Raw genomic sequence first — 25,318 nt, 5'->3', positions numbered from 1 at the left:
CAAATGTAAATTAGTTAGCTAGTGGGAAGCTGCCGCATAGCACAGGGAGATCACCTCTGTGCTTTGTGACCATGAGAGGGGTGGGATAGGGAGGGTGGGAGGGAGGGAGACGCAAGAGGGGAGAGATATGGGAACATATGTATATGTATAACTGATTCACTTTGTTGTAAAGGAGAAACTAACACACTATTGTAAAACAGTTATACTCCAATAAAGATGTTAAAAAAAAAAATGGGTGGTGGTGAACACTGAAAAAGTTACAAAACTCTTTGATCTTTACCTCACCCCACCCCCCAACCTTCTGCGCTGTAGCTCCATCCCCTTGACTGCATTTGTTGACTGCTGTCTTCCAGTCCGCGTACCACACACCCACGGCCATCCTGCTTTTGTTCCACTGTTCCCCTGGAGTTGCTCTCACTGCAGTCACCAATGGTCGTCATACGTAGGAGTCGATAGACAGTCCTTTGTCTTCATTTAACTGGACATTTCTGTGGCATTTGTCACAGTGGATAACACCCTTCTTGGCTTCCATAATAGCACTCTCTCTTGGTTATTTCTTTTACCTTTCCACTGATTTCTTCTCAAATTTCTTCATAGGTTCCTTTTCTTGGTCTGCCCTTTAAGTGTCGATGCCCCTTAGGGCTCCATCTTTGGCCCCTTGCTCCTCTCACTTGAGGACCTCATCTACTCATATGCCTTCAATAATCTTTTATATGCTTCCCAAATCTGTGTCTTTAGCATCACTATTGAGTTCCTGTGGCCATCTCCACCTGGATGCCTCCTGGGATCCCGAAACTCAACAGATTTCAAATTTGGTGCATGATCTTTTCCCAAGTCTATTCCTTCTGTTGACTTTCTAAGAGCATCACCTCCTTCACAGTCACCTGAGCCAGACCCTTGAGAGTCACCTTGGACTGTGCTGTCTTTTTCATCTGCCAGATCAAGTCCTGTTAATTCTTCCCCCTCCAGTTCACTGATCTCTCCTTGATTTCCACTATCCCTGCTCTGGTCAGCTCTCATTCCTTCTTTGCTAGATTATTGTTGGAGTCTTCTAATTTGTCTCCCTGTCCCTGGTCTGGCCACCACCCTCCGACCCCCAATCCAGTCTCCTCATTCCTGCCTAAGTAAGCTTTCGAAAGTGCAAATACTTATTATTGAATTTTTGTGCGTTATCTTATCCAATTGTCAAAAATCCTTAGGAGTCAAATACAATCATTGGCGTATTTTACAGATGGAGAGACTGAAGTTTACACGTCGTGACTAAACCTCGAAGCCAGGGGCCAAACTGCAGAGGCCACACTCTTAAACACCCCTCAGCTCCATCGCGTGCTCACATCCTTTCCGGGGAGTCTCCTAACTCTGAGGATAAAGTTCCGACTCCTCAATTCAGTATATAAGGCTCTTCTCTCATGGCTTTGCTTCCCGCCTCTATTTTCATCTCCTCCATATACACTATTTGCTGAAGTCACTCACGAGGACTTGAGCCATCCATGAATGCAAGGTCTTTTTTAAAAAAAACTTTTTTGTTAAACACACAACACTTTACTGAACATTTGCACTGCAAAGAGCATTTACCACAAGTGCTCAGTTCAGTTTATTTTCACAAACTAAACAAATCCTTGTGACCAGTACCCAGATCAGGAAACAGAAAGCCAGCACTCTGGATCCCCACTCAGGCCCCCTTCGTGTCACTACCTCACCAAGGGGTAACTGCCATCTTGACTTCTAGCCACTCGATATCAGATTTAGTTTTGCTCAATGATATACCCTGGGGATTTGCCCATATTAGTAGGAAAGATCTTCAGCCCACAGGCACTGGTTGGGACCACACCAGTGGGTTTTGGCCTGTCTGTGCCCATGACATTCCAGTTATTAAACAGAGCACCAACTGCATCATCTTGTTGTACGTGGCATGGACAGTTTCCTCTGTGTAAAGTACCCCTGCCTCCCCTTCTTTACCTCCTTCCTTTTTACTCTCTTTAAAAGGCACCCTTGCCTCTAAAAACTTCTCCCTAACCACCTCTCAACTCCTGCCCCATGACCCGAATCTGACAGATACCTCTGCCTTGGCCTTGTCACACTGGACCGAGACCTTGATAGACCTGCCTATCTCCTCTCCTAGACTGTAAGCTACTGGAGGGTAGGGATTGATCATATTTATCTTGGTATTTTGGGGTCTGAGCATAGAGCTAGCTCATGGTAAACGTTCAACAAATGTTGCATGAATAAAATGAATGAATGAATGAATGAGGTCCACAGGTTAACTAGAGATATTCTTCTTTTCTTTGAGATCTTTTAGACACTCTCTCTTTGCTTTACGTGAGGTTCTTCCTGGCTGAGTAACTAACCGAGGTTCCTTCCCACCCTACGAACAATTGTTTCTCACTTAATGCTGGGACAGAAATACAACTGGCTCCAGAACTTCAAGTGGTACAGTATGTTCCCAAAGACATATGCTTTCCATAAGAGAGTCTGGACTCTGAAGTACGCTGTGAGCATCTTGGAAGGATGTACTGAAAGATGAAAAGGAAAAAAGAAATGAACCGCAACAGCAAAGAACAATACCCTTTGGCCAACGAATTGAGGGAATGTTGATTGTGGTACAAATTAACGGGCCCCATTAATGTATGTTGCTGTTTGCTATTTTGGTTTCTGTTTAGATTTATGTTTTGATACCAGATTTCCTTTTAGAACATGTCAAATCGGCAGGCTATTGGGAAGTGGAGTCTTTCCAGTCTTTTCCATCAGATTCGGCTGAGTCCCATTTGTATGTGGGTTCATGGTGTAAGGCACTTTGATGATGAAAGATTTAAGCGTCATTACTGCCGTCACAAACACACAGATTAATAAAGCAAGTCAGACTCACTGCTCTTTCTTTCACTTTCTAAACCTTCGCCGGCTGGGATTTTAAGACATCGGGTTGGGGTCAGAGAAGATAGTTTCTCCCCACCATCCATCCAGCCTTTGAAGCAGGGGCTGCCGACACCTTCTCTGCAGCTGTGTCCCCGAGAGCGCTCTTTGATGTCCTGACTGGTTTCTATGAGAAGGGTCTCCTCTGCTCCGCATTTCTCTGGAGTTCTCCAGGCGTTCCAGGAACCCGGCTGCTGACTCTCCTCCAATCTGTTTCTCTACCTGTGTGACTTACTTGTCCCCAGCACAGGCAAGGGTCAGGTCCCCCACCCTCCAACGATGGGCCGGGCCTCTTAGGAGGGAGACAGCGTAATGGGAGCGCTGGCCCAAAGGGCACTGGGCCCTGAGAGCCGCCATGCTGACTTTGAAGGTGGCTTGGTAATGGCTCTTCTCCCAACAGGAGGTAGTAACAGCACTGCCGCCGCCGCCGAACACTTCATGTCTAGCACAACTTTTTACTCATTTGTTCATCCAGTCCACAAATATTTATTGAGCAACTACTATGGGCCAGACACTGCTCTAGGCACTGGGGACTCCGCAGCGAGCGAACCCGAGAAGACTCCCTGCTGCGCAGAGTTTATATTTTCGTTGGGGAGAGTGACAAAATACCAAAGTAAATTGGTAAGGGAAGAAGGTGATAAGCGTTGTGGAGGAAAATAAAGCAGGGGGTGGGGCAAGCATTACTCCGCACAATCTTAGACTCTATGAAGTAGGTAGAAGCTCCATTTTACAGACAGAGACAGTGAGGCTTACAGAGGTGAAGTAACCTGTCCCAAGTTTTCCAATTCATAAGCTGTAGGGCTGAGACAGAAATCCAGGTCTGTCTCATACCAGAGTGGGATACATTCCACATGCTCTCATTTATAAACAGATTCTCCAAACTGAAAGCATTTTTTACCAGCTTTCATCTCTTAAAGCTCTGTACTTTTAGTTGTTCAGCAATATCAGCCAATTCCCAGGTTCCTCGTGGGTCTTTATTTAATCTCATCGCAAAGGCTGCCATCTGCCAGAGTCACCCTGCCATTAGTTCAGCCTTCCTGTTGCATTTGCTGCAGTGGATGGCTTCCGCTTTCCAGAAATTCCTCCCCAACCCTCTCTGCTTTCTAAGCCCTCTCAGTTTCTCTCCTTCCTCATGGATTCTCCTCTTGCTTGACCTGCCCCATCATGTACCATGTTCCCGACTGCTTGGGCCTCTTCTCCCAAACACCGTCCCTGGGTGGCCCTATCCTGTCCACGGTCTGGGCCTCACATGGGCCAGTGGCCCCAGGCTCTGCTGAGCTGCAAAGCTGTCTCACAGGCCCCTAAACTCTAAAATGCAAGTTATTTTCTTCTCCATTCCTGCTTCCAAGTCAGAGAGAATATTAACACCTGCCATCCAGCCATCCCCGACTGGGTGACTGACCCTGGACAATGTTCTCTCATTTACTTCCACATCCCATCAGTGCCCGGTCCTGTGGGATCCACCGGCGCTGCATCACTGCCCTCATTCCCTCGGCCCCTACCTCACCCCAACTCTCATCTTCTCACCTTCTCTCCCCAACCTGATGCTAGTCTGGCCATGTTCCCCCCCTCTCTCAGTGCTTCCAGGTGATCTTTATAACATATACACTGGTTATATATTCCTAAAAAACATTCCCTGGAACCTCATTGTTTTTGGTCAAATGTCAAGCCTCCAGCCCTTCGTGATCTGCCTTCTGCTTATTTCTCTATCTTACCTTCTTCCACTCTTTACAGGCTGCTCTTAGACAGCCATTTGGAGCTACCTGGAATTCCTTTCACGTAGCCCGGCATTTCATCACTTTGTTCCTCACTCCCACTGGTTGGACACATTGAGCTCCTCTGACTCCCACTGAGCTCCCCCTTCTCTGTGTCCTCACACCCCACCCAGATACCACTTATCTCTCGTCCCCTCAACCCTCAATGTTCTTGTCCATCTCCCTAACAAACCGTAAGCTCTCCAATGTAAGCTATGCCATGGAAGGTAGGATGGCTAGTTTGTCTCTGTATCTTCCTTACCCGTAACAGTGACTAGCACACAAGAGGCTCTTGATAATTGCTCACAGGCAAACAAAGTTCGTAGCCTGCCAAAACCAAGTTTTTGTTTAATGATTCCTACCAAAATCCATCTCACTAGAACTTATGGATCATATTTAGCGAATGTTAGACAAAATCAAACCACAGTATGTAGCATAATTAAGAAGAAGAAAATATAAACAACGGTTATAAATAGTATTGCAAACAGATTTCCAAGACTTGTGCTGATTTAATCAACAAACATCACATGCTGAGATGTTTTCCTCTTGTCAGAAATGCCATAAAGTATAATGGACCTAAGCCAACAGTTCATCTCTGAGTCTCATTTTTCTTGTGCAAACAATGAGGAGCTGGACTAGATGACCTCCAGGCACGTCCAGCTTTCACAGTCCAAGGATCTGACATCAAATCGCACCTGAGGCTCATCATTTTTGCCCTTTATCCTTACGGCATCCTTCACCACTGCTGTAGACGCATCTGTAGGTATCTGTCCTGCCCACACATGAAGTCTCCTCCATCCCCATGGCCACGGGGTGGGCTCCTGGCAGCCGTGTACTTACGGTGTGATCGTGCCCCCCAACTTCAACTGAATGGTTCAGGAATGGGCCCCGACCCAGGCTGGGCCAACTCGAGACCCTTCCCTGGGAATCAAGACTTGACCTAAGACAGACGAGGCCCAGTCAAAGCTGAGCTCTTAAGAAGCACCAAAAGCTGTGGCATAGCTCTCCAGCCATTCACTCAACTCATATTTATTATGTACACAATGCTAGGGCTGTTCTCGGCATCTTCTGCAGGCCACAGCAAGCCTTCAAGAACCGTCTGGTTTCCTGATGGTTTTCTAGATCTCGGGCCCAATCCCTCCTGAGGCTCACCGCATTGCCGCCCTTAGGTTCCTGGAGAGGGCCCCTCGGTCCTCATAATGAGGACTTTCTTTGATGAAGTTCGTGCAACCTGGTGGCAGCTTAATTGCCACTGATGTGTTTCAACTCTTACCCCCTCACCACCTCCAGCATTTTAGGGCTACCCTGAGCAGTTGTTGTGCCCTCTCTCCTTGTGGGCCTTTTTCTATTGCTGCCTAAGGCCATGGAGCTCTCACAGGAACTCATGCTAAGGGCCCAGAGGCAAGCACTGGGTCTTCTTTGAGTGTTTTTCATAAATCTTTTCTTTTTTCCAATTAAGCATGGCCATATAAGGAATGGAACAACAACAACACAAAGTTTAACAATGCTCTTAAAAGGAGGTAAAAGGGCCTCCCGTAAGTTCATTAGCTACAACCCACGCCCCTCACAGCAGTTCCAGCAGAGAAAACATCTTGACGAATCAAGTCCTTTAGTCAAAACAAGTTGGAGTCCAGACACATGGAGTAGATATAAAATATATTATTTTCAGGAGACTGAAATCCAAACCACAAATTCCAGAAACGCATTTTCAAAGTGCTGCCTATTAGACATGCTCATTTTAAATTAAATCGTGAGAGTGGTAAGGTATGGTTCGATTTATTTATTAGATCACTATCAAGCTTTTCTCTACAGGGATCAAGGTGCTCCATTGCACAGGCATTTGGAGAGAAGACTTGACTGTTTAAAAAATGTGAGGTTCTGTCAGAGCTGTTTCTCTCGAGTTTGATAGTCTCCCTCCCCCCAGGGCACCGCCCTTTGAAGCCCACAGCTCCATGTGGCTAAGCACAAGTCTAGCCTCTGGTGGAGGAGTGCGCTGAGCTGACTCCAAACACTTGCTCAGAACTGCAGGAAGAATGACCTCGTGGGCACCCAGCTCTGCCCCCCAGCCTGCCTGCTTTCCTTGACAGGGCCTGATGGGGCGAACTTGGGAGAGCAAAGTCCTACAGCTCATCATTCAGAAAGGTTTTTTTTTTTTTTTTTCCCTTAGATTATATTATTTAAAATGATTGTGGGCAAATAGCAGGCATGCGTTTCATTATCAAAGCCTTTCTGGGCTCACTTATTTTGAAAGCAGATCCGAAGCAGGAGTACATTTTCTGTCCTCTAGATTGAAGGGAAAACTCCTAGAATCAGCCAAACACTGCCCTTGATAGGCCGGACAGCCAATCCTACATTGAGGTAAAGTGCGGACTGCATTTTCCTAAAGTGGCCTCAGCGATATTTTCTGTCCCTCATGCTCTGGTTCCCTTTTTAATAGGAAGACAGTATATCCCTCCCCTTGAATCCAGGTGGGCATTTGTGACTGCCTCAACCAACAGAATACTGAGGAGTGATGCCCTGTGGCTTCTGAGGCTTCCCACCTGGCAATCTCTCTTAGGATGCTTGTCCCTGGGATGCTGTGAGGAAGCTCAGGCTACGTGGAGAGGCCTGTGTGGAGAGGAACTGAGTCCTGTCGAGGACTCAGGCCAGGTTGAGCTACCAGCTGATGATCAGCACCAACCTGCTGACCATGGGAGTGGACCATCTTGGAGGCGAATTCTTCTCTGCTGAGCTCTGCCCAGAGAGCAGATACATGAACAAAATAAATGACTGATAATATTTTACGCCAGTGTTTTGACATGGCTTCTTACGTACCGCTTGATAACCAGAACGGGTTGGGCGGGGGATGAGAGACTTCTGTGGAGAGTCTGATTTATACAGGAAAGCAAGCTAAAGCAATGAAAAGAAAGTGACTTTAACAAGTTGCAGCCTGACACAAATGAGGTTCCGACTTTAGTAAGGGCAAAATACAGCTGCCTTGACTTCCCTCTCACACAGGGTTTATTTGAGGCAGAGAATCTTGGACACACAGGCATTTTTACCAACTTTCACTGTCTGCGGACATTTACATCAATAAGGTTGATTTCTGTGAGCCACTTCCGAGGCCTCCCTACAGCACTGGGGCTGATTGAGGAGCTCTTGCGGGGCAGGGGCGGAGCTTCTGAAGTGCTCCTGGTGGAGTCTGGGGTCCGAGTTGTTTTGGGCTTCTGCCTCCGTGCCAGGCGGCCAGGGTCTAGTCCGGCTGGCCTCTCTTCCCTGGAGCCATTTTGTCACGGCACGGGCACAGAATTTCACCGGCTCCCACACCTTGCTCCAGGAGGGAGGGTCTGTGTCCCCTGAGACCGAGGACATAAAGGCTGGACTCACAGGATAGAAGAGAAAGGGGGTCTGGAAAAACACCGCACAGCCGTATAAACATGGCTGCCCACAGGCAGAGAAAGTCCACGTCTCTTAGCAAGAGCAAGTCGGCAGTGAGACAGGAAATGCTCGTGACTTTGGGGGAAGGAAGGTGTCAGTTCTCTTCTGTGTGATGCATTTGTTCACTCAGCAGTTCATCTGTATGCACCAAATGCCCACACACGGGCTCCGTACAGCAATGCAAAGACACTCAAGGTGGCTCTTTCCTCAAGAGCCACAGTCTGGCCAGGATCACGAACTTGGAAAATAAAAATAGCAAGTGCATACTTAGCACTTCCTGTAGGCCAGGTCCTGTTGTGAATCCTCTGTATGTATGAACTCCCTTAATCCTCACCACAGTCCTGTAAAGTAGGTACTATTATCATCCGCATTTTACCGATGAGGCAACTTAGGCACAGAGGGCTTAAGCGACATACCCGTGGTCACACAGCTGGTAAGTGCGGGAGCTCGAGTTCTAACCCAGACCATCCGACTCCGGATGTTACCACCACTCCCTATTGCCTCTGGCGAAAAAACATGGGCAGTAGAAGGAGGTGAGTGGTGTTAACACAGCATATACTAGATGGCCTCCTATTACTTACAAAAGCAAACAGAAAAGTGAGAGATATGGAATAGAAAAGTGATCCCCAAAACCTCCCCTGACAACACTCACCCTCCTACCTAACACTGTTAGGACATTTCTCCTGCTGGCTCCTTTGAATCCTCACACTACCAAACCAGCCTCTTTGCTTCTGTTCTCTTCTCCAGAGAGACAAAGAAGGAGGAAGAAACAGATTTCCATGCTGTCTGTGGACAGAAGACGAGCCCACCACGTTTCTCTGACAGAGGCGAGGTGGGCTTCCGTCGTCTCCCCCAGCAGGGCAGTGCTGGGCGGTGAGTGGGAGCCCGTGGGTCGCTGCTTCTCTGGGGTGACATAATGACAGAACAGTGACTGGCTTCGCCTTGCTTAGTAGCTGCTGCAAAGGAGGGTCAGGGAATACCCTGAGGGTCACTGGAGTTGACTGGCCTGGCTGCTGCCTTCTCTCCCTCGTGAAGTTGTTGAAACGTAGCTTCGGCTTAAGGGCAGTAAGCTGGCAAGAGGAACCACTGACTGAAGCTGCTGCTCTCTGAACGGGCGCCCTCACAGGGCCACTCCCAACGTTTAGCGGGTGCCGGCTGTGTGTAAGGCCCATGCAGGTGCCCCATGCTGAGGATGCAGGAAAGAATGAGACCCAGATCAGCCCTCCTTTCTCACAGCCATAGCTTTCACCTCCTTTTGATTGTGGCCGACAGCAAGACATTCATTTAAATCACAAGTGTGTATGTACGTGTGACTCAGTTATTTGGTTTCACGTTGCTAGCCTGTTCTATTTTTCTTCGTTAAGAAGTGCTGATTAAAACCCACTGAACTGAGATCTGGATCCACTGATGTGCTGTGGATCAAGCCGTTCAGTTAGAACACGCTAGTCTGGAGAAAGATACCTAACACGTATAATGATAAAGCAAGGAATAAGTGCAGTCACAGAAGTGCGCACAAAAGGTACAGAGCCCTGACGAGACACTGGGGCCTGGAAAACCCTCTCCTATGTTTTTCCTATCACCGTCACGGGGACCCCCGGTATACTCTGCGGTAATGTCTGCTGGTCTCTTTCCCAGAACATTTCCTGCTGGCTTCTCACTCCCCGCGTAGGCTACAGATACTGCCTCTGGTGACTCTGAGCCAAAGTCACCTGTGAAACCGTCTGTGAGTCCACAGACAGGATGGGGACAGACGAGCAGCTCAGCTCCCTTTCCAGCCCTACAGCCCTCCCATTTGGACGACAGTACCCCAAGCACAGAAGGAGCCCACGTGGACACCTTTATTTCATCAGGCTCTGTCTGTTTGTTCCTTTCAGGCACAGCATCAGTGGGTCTTGAGTGAGAAGGGGGGAAAGCGGGTCCCAGAGGCAAAGAGCAGGGCAGCAAGTGGCAGGAAAGCAATGGCTGTTGGCTGCTGATACAGAATGAAGATGCAGTGTGTGGAAGCAGTTCACGCCACTGCGCAAATTTCTTCTCCTGGGGCTGTACTGCCAGTGAGTCCCGGGACCAAGTCCCAGAGAAGCAGACAGCGTAACAGCAGATGACCCCGGGAGAACTCCCTCACACGGGCTGTGTCTTGATGACCAGTCGGGGCGTGGAGTTGACTGAGGAGCTGCATGGGTACTGGAGAGGGAAAGCACCTGTGCTAATGAGTCATCAGGAAGAAAAGAATTAATGACACATGAATATTTAACTTCCAAGAAAACACCTGGCAGCATCCTGGAGCCAAGAAATGTTGTGGTTAAGAGCGCGGGCTTTGGAATAAGACTGACCTGGGAACAAATCCTGTTGTCCCATTTCCTGTGTGCTGTTTGGAAAACACCTGAGAACGGAGGGGAGGATGGCCCAGTTTTGGCCTTCTGGAAGTTCACATCTACTGCTTAAGCTTTCTGAGCCTCAGTTTCCCCACGGGTAAAGCAGGGATAGTGAAAGGGTTGTTGTGAGGTTTGAATATGAGAATGACTGACTCCCTGGTACAGCTGACCACAGGTTAGCTGTTTGACTTTGGTAGTGAAAAGCATCAGAGAACAGGACCGGGGAGACTGGTGAATGGCCGTGGCCATGAGAGGCTCCATCTCTCCTATCCACATCCTCTTCTTTCCACTGGCCTTAAACCAACGTAGAAGACACCCTCTCCTGACGGCGTCACCACCCATCTCAAAGACGGAGGTCTTTGAGAAGTCACTGTTAGGTCCTCAAAGCCCTACAGTTCCTTTTTCCATTTACCCCAATTTCGTTTAAACTTTGAACACATGGGCCAGAGGTAACTTTCCTTACCAAGTTCTGTGGAATGATGGGAAGAGCCGGCCACGGAGGCCCATGTAGAAATGGAACAAAATGATTCTCCCTTGGGCTGCTGGGGTGAGGAGGGCTACTGGGCCAGCCCATCAAGACTCTCCCACCCTCTTCAGACAGATGAGAGCCCCTGGCTACTGAGAGCAGAGGCCCGGCAGCTGCGGGCGGAGGAGTGGATCCTGACAGCTGCTGGAAGAACACACATTCCTTTTTCTTAAATCCATTACATGGAAACCTCTCTTTGAGATCAGTCTCCAGGGGCGGGGGCATCTCTTCATGAGCTCTAACTCCAGGGATTTGAATGGAGAGAAACAGAGCAGGCCACTGCTGGCCCAGGACGGTTCTAAACATCCTCTCAGGCAAAGCTCCCCTGAGGACAGTGAAGCTTCCGACGGCAAGAAGAGCTGCAGAAGACACTCCGTATAGTTTAAAAGGGTAATTAAAAAATGTGACGTCTCACGGTTCATGAAACAGTGATGGAAAATGCAAGTGGACAGTCCTCCTACAGCAGACGGTCTATGTTGGCCTCCAGAGAGTTGTAAAGTCCATTAGCACATTAAAGGCACTGTGAAATCTGACAGCAAAGAATTTCGGGTTAATTTTCTGTTTATCCCAGGGGTTCCCAGACATATTTGGTCACAGAACCCTTTTGCCAGGACACAGTTCTTTCCGCAGAACATCACTGGCCTAAGAGCGAGTTAAGGCCTCCTCTCACTGACACCGTGCCTCCTTGCAAATTAGAAACTCCTGCAGTAAGCAGAGTGCAGACAGGTTCGAGCCTCCACGTGTGCCCTTGGCCTGACCATGGACGCAGCAGCCTGACCGGGAAAGGACAAAATGAGCCGTCCTCAGACTTGACGGATCAGGGCAGGAAAGTCCACTCTTGTTATTTTAGTCTCTCTCCAAGGTTAAGTCCAAGCTTATGAATGAAGGAATAGGGTGCTCGGGTGGGGAAGGTCAGAGACCACCTCTAGCCTGGAAGCTTCTGTACAAACTAGCCACCACGAAGGGCTGCCGGACAACCCTGGGCTTACATTTAACATGGGAGTCCATGAACACTTTTGAGAAGCTGAACTGTGCTGCATTATTTAAAAAGAAAAAAAAAAAAAACCAGAGGGAAAATGCACCACCCGCGTGTTGCATCAGAAGCTGATGATAATTGGGAACATTGGGAAGGAGACTGGGTGTCCATTCCAGCCGTTTACTGCTTGGTTTAGAGTCTGACTGGCTTCCGTCCTCCGGCTTTTGGAGTGGACCAGTTTTCCTGGCACATGCATTTATTGAACTCTGAAAGGCCAGATCTTCTATGCAGATTAATTCATGGTTTCAAAGACGCTTTGAAGCTGGCAAAACATTCTGTTATTTCCAAGAGTTATTACAACTGAAATCCTGGCATAGAGGAGGAGGTCAGCCTGTAATCTTGTTTAGATCTTTTTAAATTTAGAAACTTTATAGTGGGTTAAAAATAGATCACACTTGTGTACTTTTCCTCCTTTCATCTCCACTGCAAAGGCTGTTCAGTAATTTTGACCTACCCTTAATACTAGCCAGGGAAATTCTCATGCTTGTCACCCAGGAGTCTGCTAAGCCAAAATAAAAGTCATTTTCAAATGGATTTTGGGGTGATGCTAGTTATACAACTGAGCAGAGTTACTCATTATCCCACATAATAAGTTCTAGAATTAAGAGCGCCAGGCTACCACTAAGATCTGTGAATGGTACGTGGATTCCTGTTAAGTGAAAATGTGGGCCACGAGGGAAGTTTTCAATAGTGCTACCCTGGAGGGCTTGTGTCCTTACCTATTGATCAGAAAAGATCATAATGCTTAGGTCAAGAGAAGCTGTATGAGGCTGGAAGGTCAGGCTGCTTATAACCGAAAGTTAAATGAAGATTGCACCCGATTTCAGAAAGGGCAAATACTGGACGTTCTCCTTTGTGGTACTCGCCAGGGTTAAGGGGGTGCCAGCATTTTCAAGCCCAGCAAAGATGGCATTACACTCAGGATTACCTCGTCATGGTTACTTTACCTTCATGAACATGCTAAATCCAGTTTTAAGGAGATCAGTGAGGCCTGAAGACATGTGTTCAATGTCAACGGGATCTGGCCTCTCGGGATTAAATATTTCCTCCACAACCTGCTTCAACAATGGCTTATAGGATGCCTGGAAAGACAAAACATTGTGCTGTGAGTAAAAGGGTTTGTTTGATTTGCCTAGAGAGAGGGTAGCTTTCTCTGCACCAAACGAAGCAAAACCAGTTTATTCTGATACTGAGCAATGGCTGTGATGCTCTGTGTGTGAAAAGACAATATAACAACATTGGTTTTGGGGGGAAATTTTTATCCCACTACACTAGCACTATTTTTTGTTCCTCACACTCCCTTCCACAAGCAAATGCCTCTCACCAGAGCTATAATCCTAGTATGGCTAATTTTTCAACCTAGATTTAAAGTGACAATTTTTTGCTTGAAGTACACTGAAAAGCAAAGTATTGTCAGCTGATACAGACAGGAAGACAATCTCCTAAACATTCTTAGAATTATGCTCCCTTCTGCTAGGATCCCGAATGTTTTCTTACAATGTATTGTCACTATCCAAGTCCAAAGCAATCCCTCCGTCTTTTAGAGGGGTCAACTCCAAGTACAAACTGGCCAGAAAAAGCAGCCAAGATGCCAAAAGAAATCTGACCAAGGTCAGGGCTTAGAGAAAGCAAGCCATGTGAACTGTGAGAATTTCAGTAGAATTAAGCTGATGTGAATTTACAGCAACTACAGTTTGGTAAATGGTGCTAAATCTCTCCACATTTAGGTAGTATTTGGAGGCAGCTGCCTCTGATCAGTGTATATTCCAAGCATGTTCCCCCACCTCTTTCCTTGGGCCTCCTTACTACCAAGCTTTTCCTCTCTCCTTCCCTTTGCATCGGCTGGACCACCTTCCTCCCAGTCCTGTTGCTACCTGGGCTGCTCCAGATATGTTGAGCATGAAGGGTGAAGGAAGAGGAGTGTCTTCCCTCAAAGCACTCTGCTGTATCTATTACAGGCTCAGGAAAGCCAGGCTATGACAGCACTGTAGAGATGTCATGAACTGTTTCTGTCTTTGCACTGGCCAAATCTGTAACCGGCCTCTAGCCAGTGTTGAGGATATTTGGTATGTTAACTTCACCTCTGGCTTCATCTTTCTTTTCGTAGTCATTTTTTACTCTTACTTCCGCCTTATTCCAACTTTCTTACTTGAAATACCTTAGAAATAAAGCAGGGTATAAACCATCAAAATCATAAACAGTCATTTAGGTAGAAGGTAACTGGTGCATTTATCAAGGATAAGATGCAGGGAGAAACAGCAGCTGTTAAGTTGAGGGTGCAGCTCTTATTAGTCAAATAGACCACTGCGTGCCCAGAGATCTCACAGGCAAACGCTCACGAAAGGGAAAGCACTGGGCAGAGACACCGATAACACAGAAATTGAAAAAACCAAAAACTGTGAGTCAACCTTCCTAATACCAACATAGATTTTAAAAATTTATCATACAGGCAAAAATACAGAGGTTTGAAAATACACTTTTTTGATGAGGCTGTGGGGAAACAGACACGCTCATATACTGCTGGTGGGAGTGTAAATTGTTACAATCGGTGTAGAGAGTAATCTGGCAATATCTATCAAAGTTACAAATGCACCTGACCTAGCAATTCCACATCTAGGAATTTATCCTACAAATATGCTAATATATGCAAATGAGATCCACAAAGGGCTGTTTATTGTTTATAATAGCAAAAGATTAGAAACTCATGGGCCCATCAGTAGGGAGCTGTTTCATAAATGGGATACATCCACACGAAGGAATGCTATGGAAGCGAAGAGGGAAGCTCTGTGCTGATGGTAAAAAGCAAGGTGCAGAATAAATCATGAGTGGAAGAAGCAAGGTGAGGAACCGTGTGTTTGATGGGCGTTTGTGTAAAATGTGCCAAAGGGAATATGAAAGTTTGCATTTGCTGAAACATGCAAAAAATAAACTCTGATAGATAGCTAGTGGGAAGCAGCCGCACAGCACAGGGAGATCAGCTCGGTGCTTTGTGACCACCTAGAGGGGTGGGATAGGGAGGGTGGGAGGGAGGGAGACGCAAGAGGGAAGAGATATGGGAACATATGTATATGTATAACTGATTCACTTTGTTGTAAAGCAGAAACTAACACACCCTTGTAAGGCAATTATACGCCAATAAAGATGTTAAAAAATAAAAACAAAAAACCTCTGGTGTGGTATACAGAATCACCATGAGCAGTGATCATGGAGTGGGGGACTGGACAAGGGACAAAGGTGGGAGGAAGCCTTTTCACTATATTCCTTTTTTACAAAGCACAGTTAAAACACCACTACAGGGCTTCCCTGGTGGCGCAGTGGTTGAGAATCCGCCTGTTGATGCAGGGGACACGGGTTCGTGCCCGGGTCCGGGAAGATCCCACATGCCGCAGAGTGGCTGGGCCCGTGAGCCATGGCCGCTGAGCCTGTGCGTCCGGAGCCTGTGCTCCGCAATGGGAGAGGCCACAACAGTGAGAGACCCGCGTACCGCAAAAAAAGCAAAAACAAAAACAAAAACAAAACACAAAAAACAAAACCCACCACTACACACACACACACACACACACACACACACACACACACACACACACGGCAAGAATGGCCTTTTTTTCCCTCACCTGTTCAAAATTAATAAATTATCTATGCATGGAAGAGATTCGAGTAAAGCACACCAAAATGTAAACGAGGGCTAACTCTAGGTTCTGGGAGTAGGGGACATTATTTTCTTTTTTTCCTAAATTTTAGAAATTGACAGGTATACTTCTGGAATCATAAAACAATCCAATAAATATTTTCAACGTTAAAGGAAAAAAAGTTCATGGAATGGCCTCTGAATTCTACAAATCCTCTTCCCTGAGTAAATTGTCTTGAAAACTTTTCTATCATCTCAGCCTTTCCGTATATTTAATCTCTTAAACTTTAATCTCTTTAAACTGCTCTCCATGGAGAAGTCCTTTGGCCAATACCTGCTACCTTATCATCATTATCATCAAATATTCATCGACTGCTTCTTTAGAAATAGAATCTAATTTTTGGACAGGCACATGATCAACTGGCTGAAAGGCTCCATTCTCCAGCCTTCTTTGCTGTTGGGTCTGCAAGTTCTGGGCAATGAGATGTAAGTAGAAGGGGAGTGGGACTTTCAGAAGTCTTCTGTTTTTAAAGGGGAAGGGTATGCTTTCCTCCCCTTTCTCTGTTTGCTGCCTGGAACATGGAAGTGATGACTGGAGCTCCAGCAGCCACTGTGTAAGACAGGGCCATTCCTTAGAGATACTGGAGCAGAGGGCTGGAAGAAACCCAGGTCAGTGGAGACTGGTGGAGCCACTATAAACATAACACGGATGTACTGAATCAGGACCTACTTATGTGACAAGACAAAACCCTGCACGTTTAAGCCTTACGTTTCAGATCTTGTTACTTGCAACTGAATGAAATTCTAACTGATACAAAGCACAAAGGGAAGATAAAGAAATAAAAAGGCCATTTCGTCTTTCCAGGAGTTTACAGTTATTTGTTTTATTAGTCTACATATAGTTATAGAGAATAACATTAAGCAGAACCACAGAGAAGTACACATACGCTGTCACATTTAAGAGAGGAGAGAGTATACCCCCAACCTACAGAAAACAAAAGAGGCTGTTGCTCCCCGTAGGATGTACCTTCTGTAAGAAGGAAGAGTAGTGATCCTGAGAAGAGCTCAGGTATAGGAAAAAGTTGGTCCTGTTGTCCAGCTAAAACACTATGCCTAGGGCCTCCTCTGTGCAAAGTACAGTGTACCAGGGTGACAGGATTGCTCTCAGGGCTCCAGAAGCCCCCATGTAGACTGTGAGACAGGGAAAGAAGGTAGCGTAGAGGGTTAGGGATCCCGCTCTCTCTTTTGCTCCAATATCAGCTAAGCCCTGGGGAATGCAGCTCTGGGGAGAAAATGCCCCCTGAGTCAGGGTTCCCCTTGGGGGCGAGCAGAAATTTGGAAGTGCTATTCCTTTAACACGTTCATTCTTGGGACTTTGTGATCATTGTATGTTACTGGGCAAGGCTGTAAATCCTTTTTATTCTTTTTTAAGGTATGTAGGTAATGTTTATTTAGAATGAAAAAAGAAGCCAAAATTTAAGTATGGAAAAGTAACAAATAACAAACACATCACATAATCCAGAAAAATAACAAAAGTGCTTTTATTAATGAACTGCCTGACATACCTCTATAATACTCATTTCTTCTATTTCTTGGCTGCACTGTCTCCTATGACATTCACATGACATTCTCATATGATTGTCTTCTCATATGACAACAATTTTGAAATTCTATTTTCTATACTGAGATATGTGATGGTTATTAAGCTGTTGTCTCTCAACCCCAAACCCTCCCTTCTGTACTCAGTTCCGGGATGCTGGCCTGCAAACCATATTCATGCTTTGCCATCTAGATCTGTTAGACTCTGCCAAGAGCGGGCCTGGGAAGGAGACGGGAAGTCAGGAAGAGCAAGGGGAACCCGCTCCTCTTTGTTTATTTGCTGTTCCCGGCAGCATTACCCCAGCAATGGCCCCTCACCACTTGGAGCTGTCCCTTCTCTGGACTTTTAAGTCATAGGATCCATTACATTACCTTTCTTGTTTAAGCGGTTTCAGCTTTTTTCTTTTTTCTATTTTCACTTGTAACCAAAGGCCCATTAAATGATATAAGTATTGTCAATTTAAAGATACATGAACCCCAATGTTCACTGCAGCACTATTTACAATACCCAGGACAATGGAAGCAACCTAAATGTCCAATGACAGATGAATGGATAAAAAAGATGTGCTACATATATATACGATAGAATATTACTCAGCCACAAAAAAGAATGAAATAATGCCATTTGCAGCAACATGGATGGACCTAGAGATTATCATACTAAGTGAAGTAAGCCAGATAGAGAAAGACAAATGGCATATGATATCGCTTCTATGTGGAATCTAAAAAAATGATACAAATGAACTTATTTACAAAACAGAGGTAGACCCACAGACATAGAAAACAAACTTACGGCTACCAAAGGGGAAAGGGGTGGGGAGGGATAAATTACGAGTTTAGGATTAACATATACACACTACTATATATAAAATAGATAACCAACAAGGACTTAACTGTACAGTGCAGGGCACTATACTTAATATTTTGTAATAACCTATAAGGGAAAGTAATCGGAAGAAGAATATATATACATATAACTGAATCACTGTGCTGTATACTTGAAACTAACACAATATTGTAAATCAACTCTACTTCAATTAAAAACTAAAAATAAAAAAATAAAAAAGAAGGGCATTCCCTGGCAGTCCAGTGGTTAGGACTTGGCACTTTCACTGCTGGGGCCTGGGTTCGATGCCCGGTTGGGGAACTAAGATCCTGCAAGCCGCGTGGTACAGCCAAAAGAAAAGGAGACGTTGATAAGTTTTGCCACTTAAACATGATACGGAAAAAGTCCTCTAGATTCTTCTTTAAAACGACTAAGCACAGAACAACTAAATAACATTGTCCATTTAAAGAGCACGATTTGGGAAAAGACTTTCTTAGGTACAAAGCAGTACTAGTCTCGTGACTTCTTAGCAAACACATTTCTTGGTTTTCCCAATTAGGGTTTTAATCACGAGAACTTTTGGCTCCTTCCTCACTTCGTTTGGATTTTTTTTCTGCCCCAAATCATGTCACTGAAATCTGATTGAAATGAATAGCTTTTGGCAGTAGCTTCTTAGATAAGGATCCTCTAATTGTCATGGAATTTTCTATTCAGCCAGAAGCTACCCACTTCTCAGCAAAGGACCATAGAAGGTGGTGATGGGGAGACAGATGTCTTGCCCTAGTGCCCTGCTCAAAGTTTTCCTCACATGTTAAAAAGAACCAGAGGGGAGATTAGTCGTGTAGTTTGTCTACATAAGAGTGTTAACCAGAGTAATTTAATTTTCCTAATCACACATTCACTGTCAGTTCATCTTTCATGGGGGAAGGAGGGGAATTAAAAACACAGACAAATTCATCCTTATTTCTCGCTTATACCACATCCAGTGTGTGCTGGCAGTAAGGGGTCTGTGCCCTACAGTGTAGGGCCTACACAATCATTCAGACACCCAGGTTCCTGCTATTGAGTAGCCCCACCAGTCCCTAGGGCACTGGAATCCCACAGTGAAGCCTTTGCATCTCATCAGCAGAGGATGAAAGAGAGAGAGTATGGAGGATTTCCAGAGAGATTTTATGGGCTCAGCCTGAAAGTGATCTGTATTACTTCTGCCCATTGTTCATTGGCCAGAATTAGTCACAAACCTACATTTACCTGCAAGAGAATTTGGAAAATGTGGTCTAACTATGCCAGAAGGAAAAGGAAATGGAGTTTGAGGAACATGTATAGCATCGTCTCTGCCACAGACACACCGTAAAGTCTGGATTGAAACATTAATATAACTATTTCCTTAATAACTGGCAGGTTGCTTGTTGTAGGCAAAGGATTATTAAACCTCTCTTCCCTTCTACATAAGAATCTGACCTTTGGTTAACTTTCTAGCTCTGTTTCCCTGGAAACCTGATAAGGGAAGAATGTCAAACTCTAGCCAGGCAAGATTGCTTATGATAAAAACGACCCCTGCTTAGTAAATTGCATTAGACTGGGAGAACTATAAATACTGGACAGAAAGCCAGGGCTTTGGGCTTCTCTGAGTACGATGACTCTTGTGTAATTGGCCATGGCCCTTGGAGGAATGCTGGAAGTCATGTCAGTGGAGTTCTTTCAGAGAAATTGGCTCTTATAGGATATGAGGGTTTTAAGCCAGAGGACTCCTGCCCTTACCCTTCCCTCCATTTGAGTCTAGTTCCCTCACTGCTCAGCTGTCACTTCAGGACCAAACCGAACAGCTCCTGGGTAGCTGCATGGACTGCTTCATGGTGGCCACAAGGACTACTCGAGAGGAGAAAAATGCCCGCTGCTCCCTACCGCGAGCTATGCTCCTGTCCTGGGCAGATGGGTGCAAATGGGGGCTATGACCGACCACAGAGATGACTTATCTACTAGGCACAGAATGCACGATGCCTAGGGCCCACAGGACAGTTAGCGACCCATGAAAATGCATTCATTTCTTTTAAAATGAGAAGAAAAAAATGAACTTTTCAGTCAAAGATAATGTTTTGATATATAATATTAATATATTTGTCTCCATACCAATGAAACTATAATATAATTATATATATAATTGCATATGTGTAAATATAAGATATGAATATGTTCAATAAATGTATTCAAATAAATATATTTATATATAATTTTTATTATAATATTTAATAAATATTTCTTCACATAAATATATATATAGAGAGATTTTAATACAGGAAGAGGGCCATGAGGGCAAAAGTGCTTAGGGCAATGAAAATCACAATGTGGCCCTGTACGACAGTCTCGTGAGGCTAGCCTGAAGGTTTGGTAGAGCCTAATGAGACCCCCATGAGTGTTACATATGAAATAGATGAAGTTTCAAAAAAATCAGAAACTCTTTTTTTCTTTAAATGACCAATATCTGTTCCAGAACAAACTGGGCTTTTAATATACCAGAGTTAATCAAGATATGAAAAATAAAATACTTGTTTCTATGCCTCTGGTTACTCTTTTGCGGTATATGATTAGATCTAGAAGGTTCTTATTGACCTGATTCCAACTCTTGAAGAAAGGTGTTGAGCATAGCAACAGTTGATGACATTACACATAAGTCAGAGACAATTTTGAGAAACTAATCTAACTCCAACAGCTTCTTGAATTTGGCGCACCTTAAAGATGGCCTAGGACAGGGGTCCCCAACACCCGGGACGCGGACCGGTACCAGTCCTAGGTCTGTTAGGAACCGGGCGCACAGCAGGAGGTGAGCGGCGGGCCAGCGATGCGTCATCTGCTGCTCCCCATTGCTCGCGTTACTGCCTGAGCCCCCACCGCCCTCCACCCCGCCTCGCCGTGGAAAAATTGTCTGCCATGAAACTGGTCCCTGGTGCCAAATAGTTTGTGGACCCCTGGCCCGGGATATCCGTTTCCAAGAAAACTGGAGTTGTTGCCACAATCACACCCCCAAGAGTTGTGCTGCTGACCTCGGCTTTGCTGGTTGGTGTTGGTGCAGCCAGGATCTCTCTTGGTCCTCCTACTGCAGAGGCTTCTTTCTTTTTTTGCAAAACCGACTCTGAACAACCAAGGTCTCAGGAGAACTAGATTTGTACTGAGAGTATTTATTTTGTTTCAATCCAAGATTGTACAGAAAAACATTTGTTCAAAACTGGTCTTGGCTTTGACTACTCCATGGCTTATTTATTTTTATTTTTTGCTGCAGTGTGACTGACTTTTTTTCTCCTTTCATCTTCTTAAGGAAAACGGTTGGCGCTGCAGATTAAAAAAGTGGTTCATTTGTCTATCTGTTCATCCATCCATCCATCCTTCAAACCAGAAGCAGATTACTTTAAAAAGTTTTTGATTAAAGTCCCTTCAACTTCAATATGAGGAAATAAAGCCCAAAGCTATTAATTAACTTGCTTGAATTCACACAGGCAGTTATAAGTTAGACTACAGGACAGAGCCAAGTTTCCTGGCCCCCAGCATAGCCCTATCTCACGCAGAGCCTTTCAAAATGGATGCTAGCGGGTCTAGGGTTAGGTAGATAGAATCAGAAGGAAGAACAGAGCTTAGTGCTTGGAAAAGACCAGCTGGTGGCCAGAGGTGGGGATTGTTGATGTTGATGAAGAGACTGGGCCTACAGACTGTCCAGAGTGCATATTTCACCGGGCACAAGATGAATCAGGCCTCCTTGGGCCCTGCTGGTTCTAAAGGCTCTGGTTCAACATGCCGGAAGCACAGAGGACAGTGTGCATCTGTGGGAAGTTTCCTCCAGGGAAGCACAGCACTTTGAGACTTCTGCCAAAACCCGTCATGCAAGAGCCGTGCAATATTTTGTCTGAAAGGGCTCATAAGCTCATTGCCCTGAGTCATCTGAGAAACAGCAGCACATCAAACACTGACATTTAGGAAGGAGGTTAAGCCTCCCATTAAACTGGAACATTTGTAGTAAGAAATGAAAGCATAAGAAGACTTGCTGCACAGGCAAAACTGGGGCTTATGTTTCCGGTCAACAGAGTCTATGGACAAACGTGACTTTTCCAAACAAAGGGGTGTCAGCAGTAGATTCTGACCAGATGCCACAGCTAACAGGACAGTCAGCTTAAGAATGACTCCCTTTCTGTGTAGCCCATCTCCTAATAAAGGAAATGACAAAATGCTACGAAAGAGGACAAAGAGAAGGTCTCTTTTGTCCTTTACTACAGCTGTTAGAGACAATGCTTACATAGTGCTGTCTGTGTGTCAGCTCCTATCCTGAGAGCTTTATCTATATTATTCAGAGCACTTTTATGAAGGAGCTACTACTGTTAGCTCCTGCTTACATAAGAGGAACTAGGCACAGAGAGGTGAAGTAATTTGCCCAAGGTTACACAGTTAGTAGGGAGCAGACCTGGGCTATGAACCCAAATGTTGCTGTTAACGTACATGCTAACCTCCCTCTCACTAAGAATTAAGAACATAAGAAATGCCTTTCTGGATAAGACCCACAGTCCAGGATCCACCCATCCATCCACCTAGCCACCCACCCCTAGGTGGCAAGCGTTGTGCTGGGCTCTGCATTTACCGTGGTGAGCAAACCCAGAAGCTGTTTCCAGCTTTGGTGGTGTGTCCTGCAAATAAAGAGCTTCAGTGGCAGCCTCATGAGCCCCAGCACGCTCACTCTCCTGGCTGTGGCAGAGGTACTAGTTCCCTTGGAGGGCCATGTGTGTGGTGACGTTCTGGGCTCACTTCTGGAGACCTAGTCTAGATCCCACTCCTCCAGCTCTTTCAAGATTTTATATGTACTTAATTTCTTGCATGGAATCATGTTCTCCTTAAAATGACGAGAGTGGTGTCTGCTTTCTGCATCTGAGCTGTGACGGACACATTTTCCTAAAGGGCTGAAGGATGGAGGTTAAATAAGAAGTGCCTCAAGCTAGGAGTGGAAACAGGAGTGGCTCTAAGAGTCAACTCATTTGCATCGGAGCAGGACAGAGGTACCCTGGGTAGGAGGCTGGGGCTGGTGGGAGCTCTGAGATCCAGGGGAGAGAGCCTGATACACAGCACTGGTCGCAGCAACAGCAGAAGTCCCCTGGCAGACCTGGTCTAGTGCTTTTCTGGGTGTCCCAGGGAGCCCGGAACATCCCAGCTAGATTCTGTGTAGGAACAGCATGGAGCTAGATAGAAAGCACAATTTTTTCCTGGAGCTGAGGACCAAACTGGGAGAAGGGATAGACAGAAAGTTGCCCAGCCGAGGTCCATCTTCAAAGTTAAACACAGCTGGACTCTGTTTCTACTCTGGACATTTGTTGTTTTCTATCTATACACATTTTTGTCCCAACAAATCCTCCAACATATGATAAAAATATATGTAGCACATTTAAGATGCACCCAACAAATATTTATCAAGTATCCACTATGTGCAAGATACCACTCTAGGCACTGAAAATATGGCAGTGGACAAACCAGGTCAAAATCCCTGTCCTCAAGGGGCTTCCATCTGTGATTGAAAACTTCTTTTTTTTTTTTTTAATAAATCTATGTATGTATGTAAGTATTTATTTATTTGGCTGCATTGGGTCTTCGTTGCTGTGCGTGGGCTTTCTCTAGCTGCAGCAAGGGGGGGCTACTCTTCGCTGTGGTGCGCAGGCGTCCCATTGCAGTGGCTTCTCATTGCGGAGCACGGGCTCTAGGCATGCGGACTTCAGCAGTTGTGGCACATGGGCTCAGTAGTTGCGGTGCGTGGGCTCTAGAGCTCAGGCTCAGTAGTTGTGGCGTGTGGGCTCAGTTGCTTTTTTTTTAAATAAATCTATGTATGTATGTATGTATGTAAGTATTTATTTATTTGGCTGCATTGGGTCTTCGTTGCTGTGCGTGGGCTTTCTCTAGCTGCAGCAAGGGGGGGCTACTCTTCGCTGTGGTGCGCAGGCGTCCCATTGCAGTGGCTTCTCATTGCGGAGCACGGGCTCTAGGCATGCGGACTTCAGCAGTTGTGGCACATGGGCTCAGTAGTTGCGGTGCGTGGGCTCTAGAGCTCAGGCTCAGTAGTTGTGGCGTGTGGGCTCAGTTGCTCCGCGGCATGTGGGATCTTCCCGGACCAGGGTTCAAACCCGTGTCCCCTGCATTGGCAGGCGGATTCTTAACCATTGCGCCACCAGGGAAGTCCTGAAAACTTCTTTAAGTTCAAAAAGTGTTGAAAAACGCAAACAGGTAAAAATTATCCATAATCCCATCAAAAATTCTTCCTCTACATATGTAAATATAAAGCAAGAAGCCAGAGTTCCCCCTTGTCCACCTAATCCTTTCTGTTCCCCGCACACAGCCATTATAAAATTTTCCTAAAATGTTAAAGACTTATTCAATATATACACCCATGTACTTTTTATTTTTAAACAAAAATAGAATAATGCTTTACAGAATGATCTACATCTACACCCAATAGAACATGAACCTCTGTTTTATTCTGAATTCTCCAAGCAGAGCCCAGGAAAAGGATCCAAACACAGTCCTTGCCAAGTGTATTTAGATCCCAGTCATTTTATTGGTTGCACAGCATTTCACTAAGTGTCTGTATAATTATTATTTAATCCCCTCAAGATACACATATACTCCCTGCCTTGTCCTCACTTCCACTCACTGACATTTAGGATTTTGGGTGAATGAGTTGATGTTATTGACTCACTGTAAGGGAAGTGTATGCAACAAGGGAAAGTTCATTTTCCAAAGGCGATGGCTGCTCAGACAGGGTTCTGAGGTCTGGAGAAAATGTGTTGGTAGCGGAGAGATAAAGTCTAGGAAACTTATCACTGTCCTTATTATGCCCAAGATTTATAGCTAATACATGTTTATGTGAAGTTGGCCAAATTAGTCACCATGATGATCATAAAACTGAAAAGGGGCTTCTCTGGTGGCGCAGTGGTTGGGAGTCCGCCTGCCGATGCAGGGGACACGGGTTCGTGCCCCGGTCCGGGAAGATCCCACATGCCGCGGACCGGCTGGGCCCGTGAGCCATGGCCGCTGAGCCTGCGCGTCCGGAGCCTGTGCTCCGCAACGGGAGAGGCGACAGCAGTGAGAGGCCCGCTGTGCTCCGCAACGGGAGAGGCCACAGCAGTGAGAGGCCCGCGTACCGCAAAAACAAACAAACAAACAAACAAAACTGAAAAGACCTCATTAATTTAGTGGTTTATCTTCCCTTTGCCAATGATAGCAGCCAC

General features: G+C 45.7%; 1 protein-coding gene across 15 annotated transcripts in view; it reads right to left on the bottom strand.

Annotated features, from left to right (window-relative positions):
• The window catches only part of SCFD2 (sec1 family domain containing 2), a 422,795-nt gene that overhangs the window by 15,706 nt on the left and 381,771 nt on the right, over positions 1 to 25,318 (bottom strand). For 5 of the 15 annotated variants that reach the window (XM_028491837.2, XM_028491840.2, XM_028491845.2 and 2 more), the window contains exons 7-8: positions 12,963 to 13,097; positions 7,479 to 7,553 (exon numbers count right to left, since the gene is read on the bottom strand). The exons of 2 other annotated variants lie outside the window; for them this stretch is intronic. In XM_028491837.2, the coding sequence (XP_028347638.1) occupies positions 7,479 to 7,553; positions 12,963 to 13,097 (210 nt within the window). Of the gene's footprint in view, positions 1 to 7,478; positions 9,268 to 9,340; positions 10,285 to 12,962; positions 13,098 to 20,899; positions 21,396 to 25,318 lie in introns of those variants that run through there. 8 more of the 15 variants (XM_028491838.2, XM_024131936.3, XM_028491846.2 and 5 more) reach the window with 6 other exon arrangements.

The sequence above is a fragment of the Physeter macrocephalus genome, chromosome 7 (assembly GCF_002837175.3).
Source record: "Physeter macrocephalus isolate SW-GA chromosome 7, ASM283717v5, whole genome shotgun sequence".
NCBI lineage: Eukaryota > Metazoa > Chordata > Mammalia > Artiodactyla > Physeteridae > Physeter > Physeter macrocephalus.
Note: the sequence above shows the minus strand (reverse complement) of the source record. Positions and strands in the feature narration are given on the sequence as shown.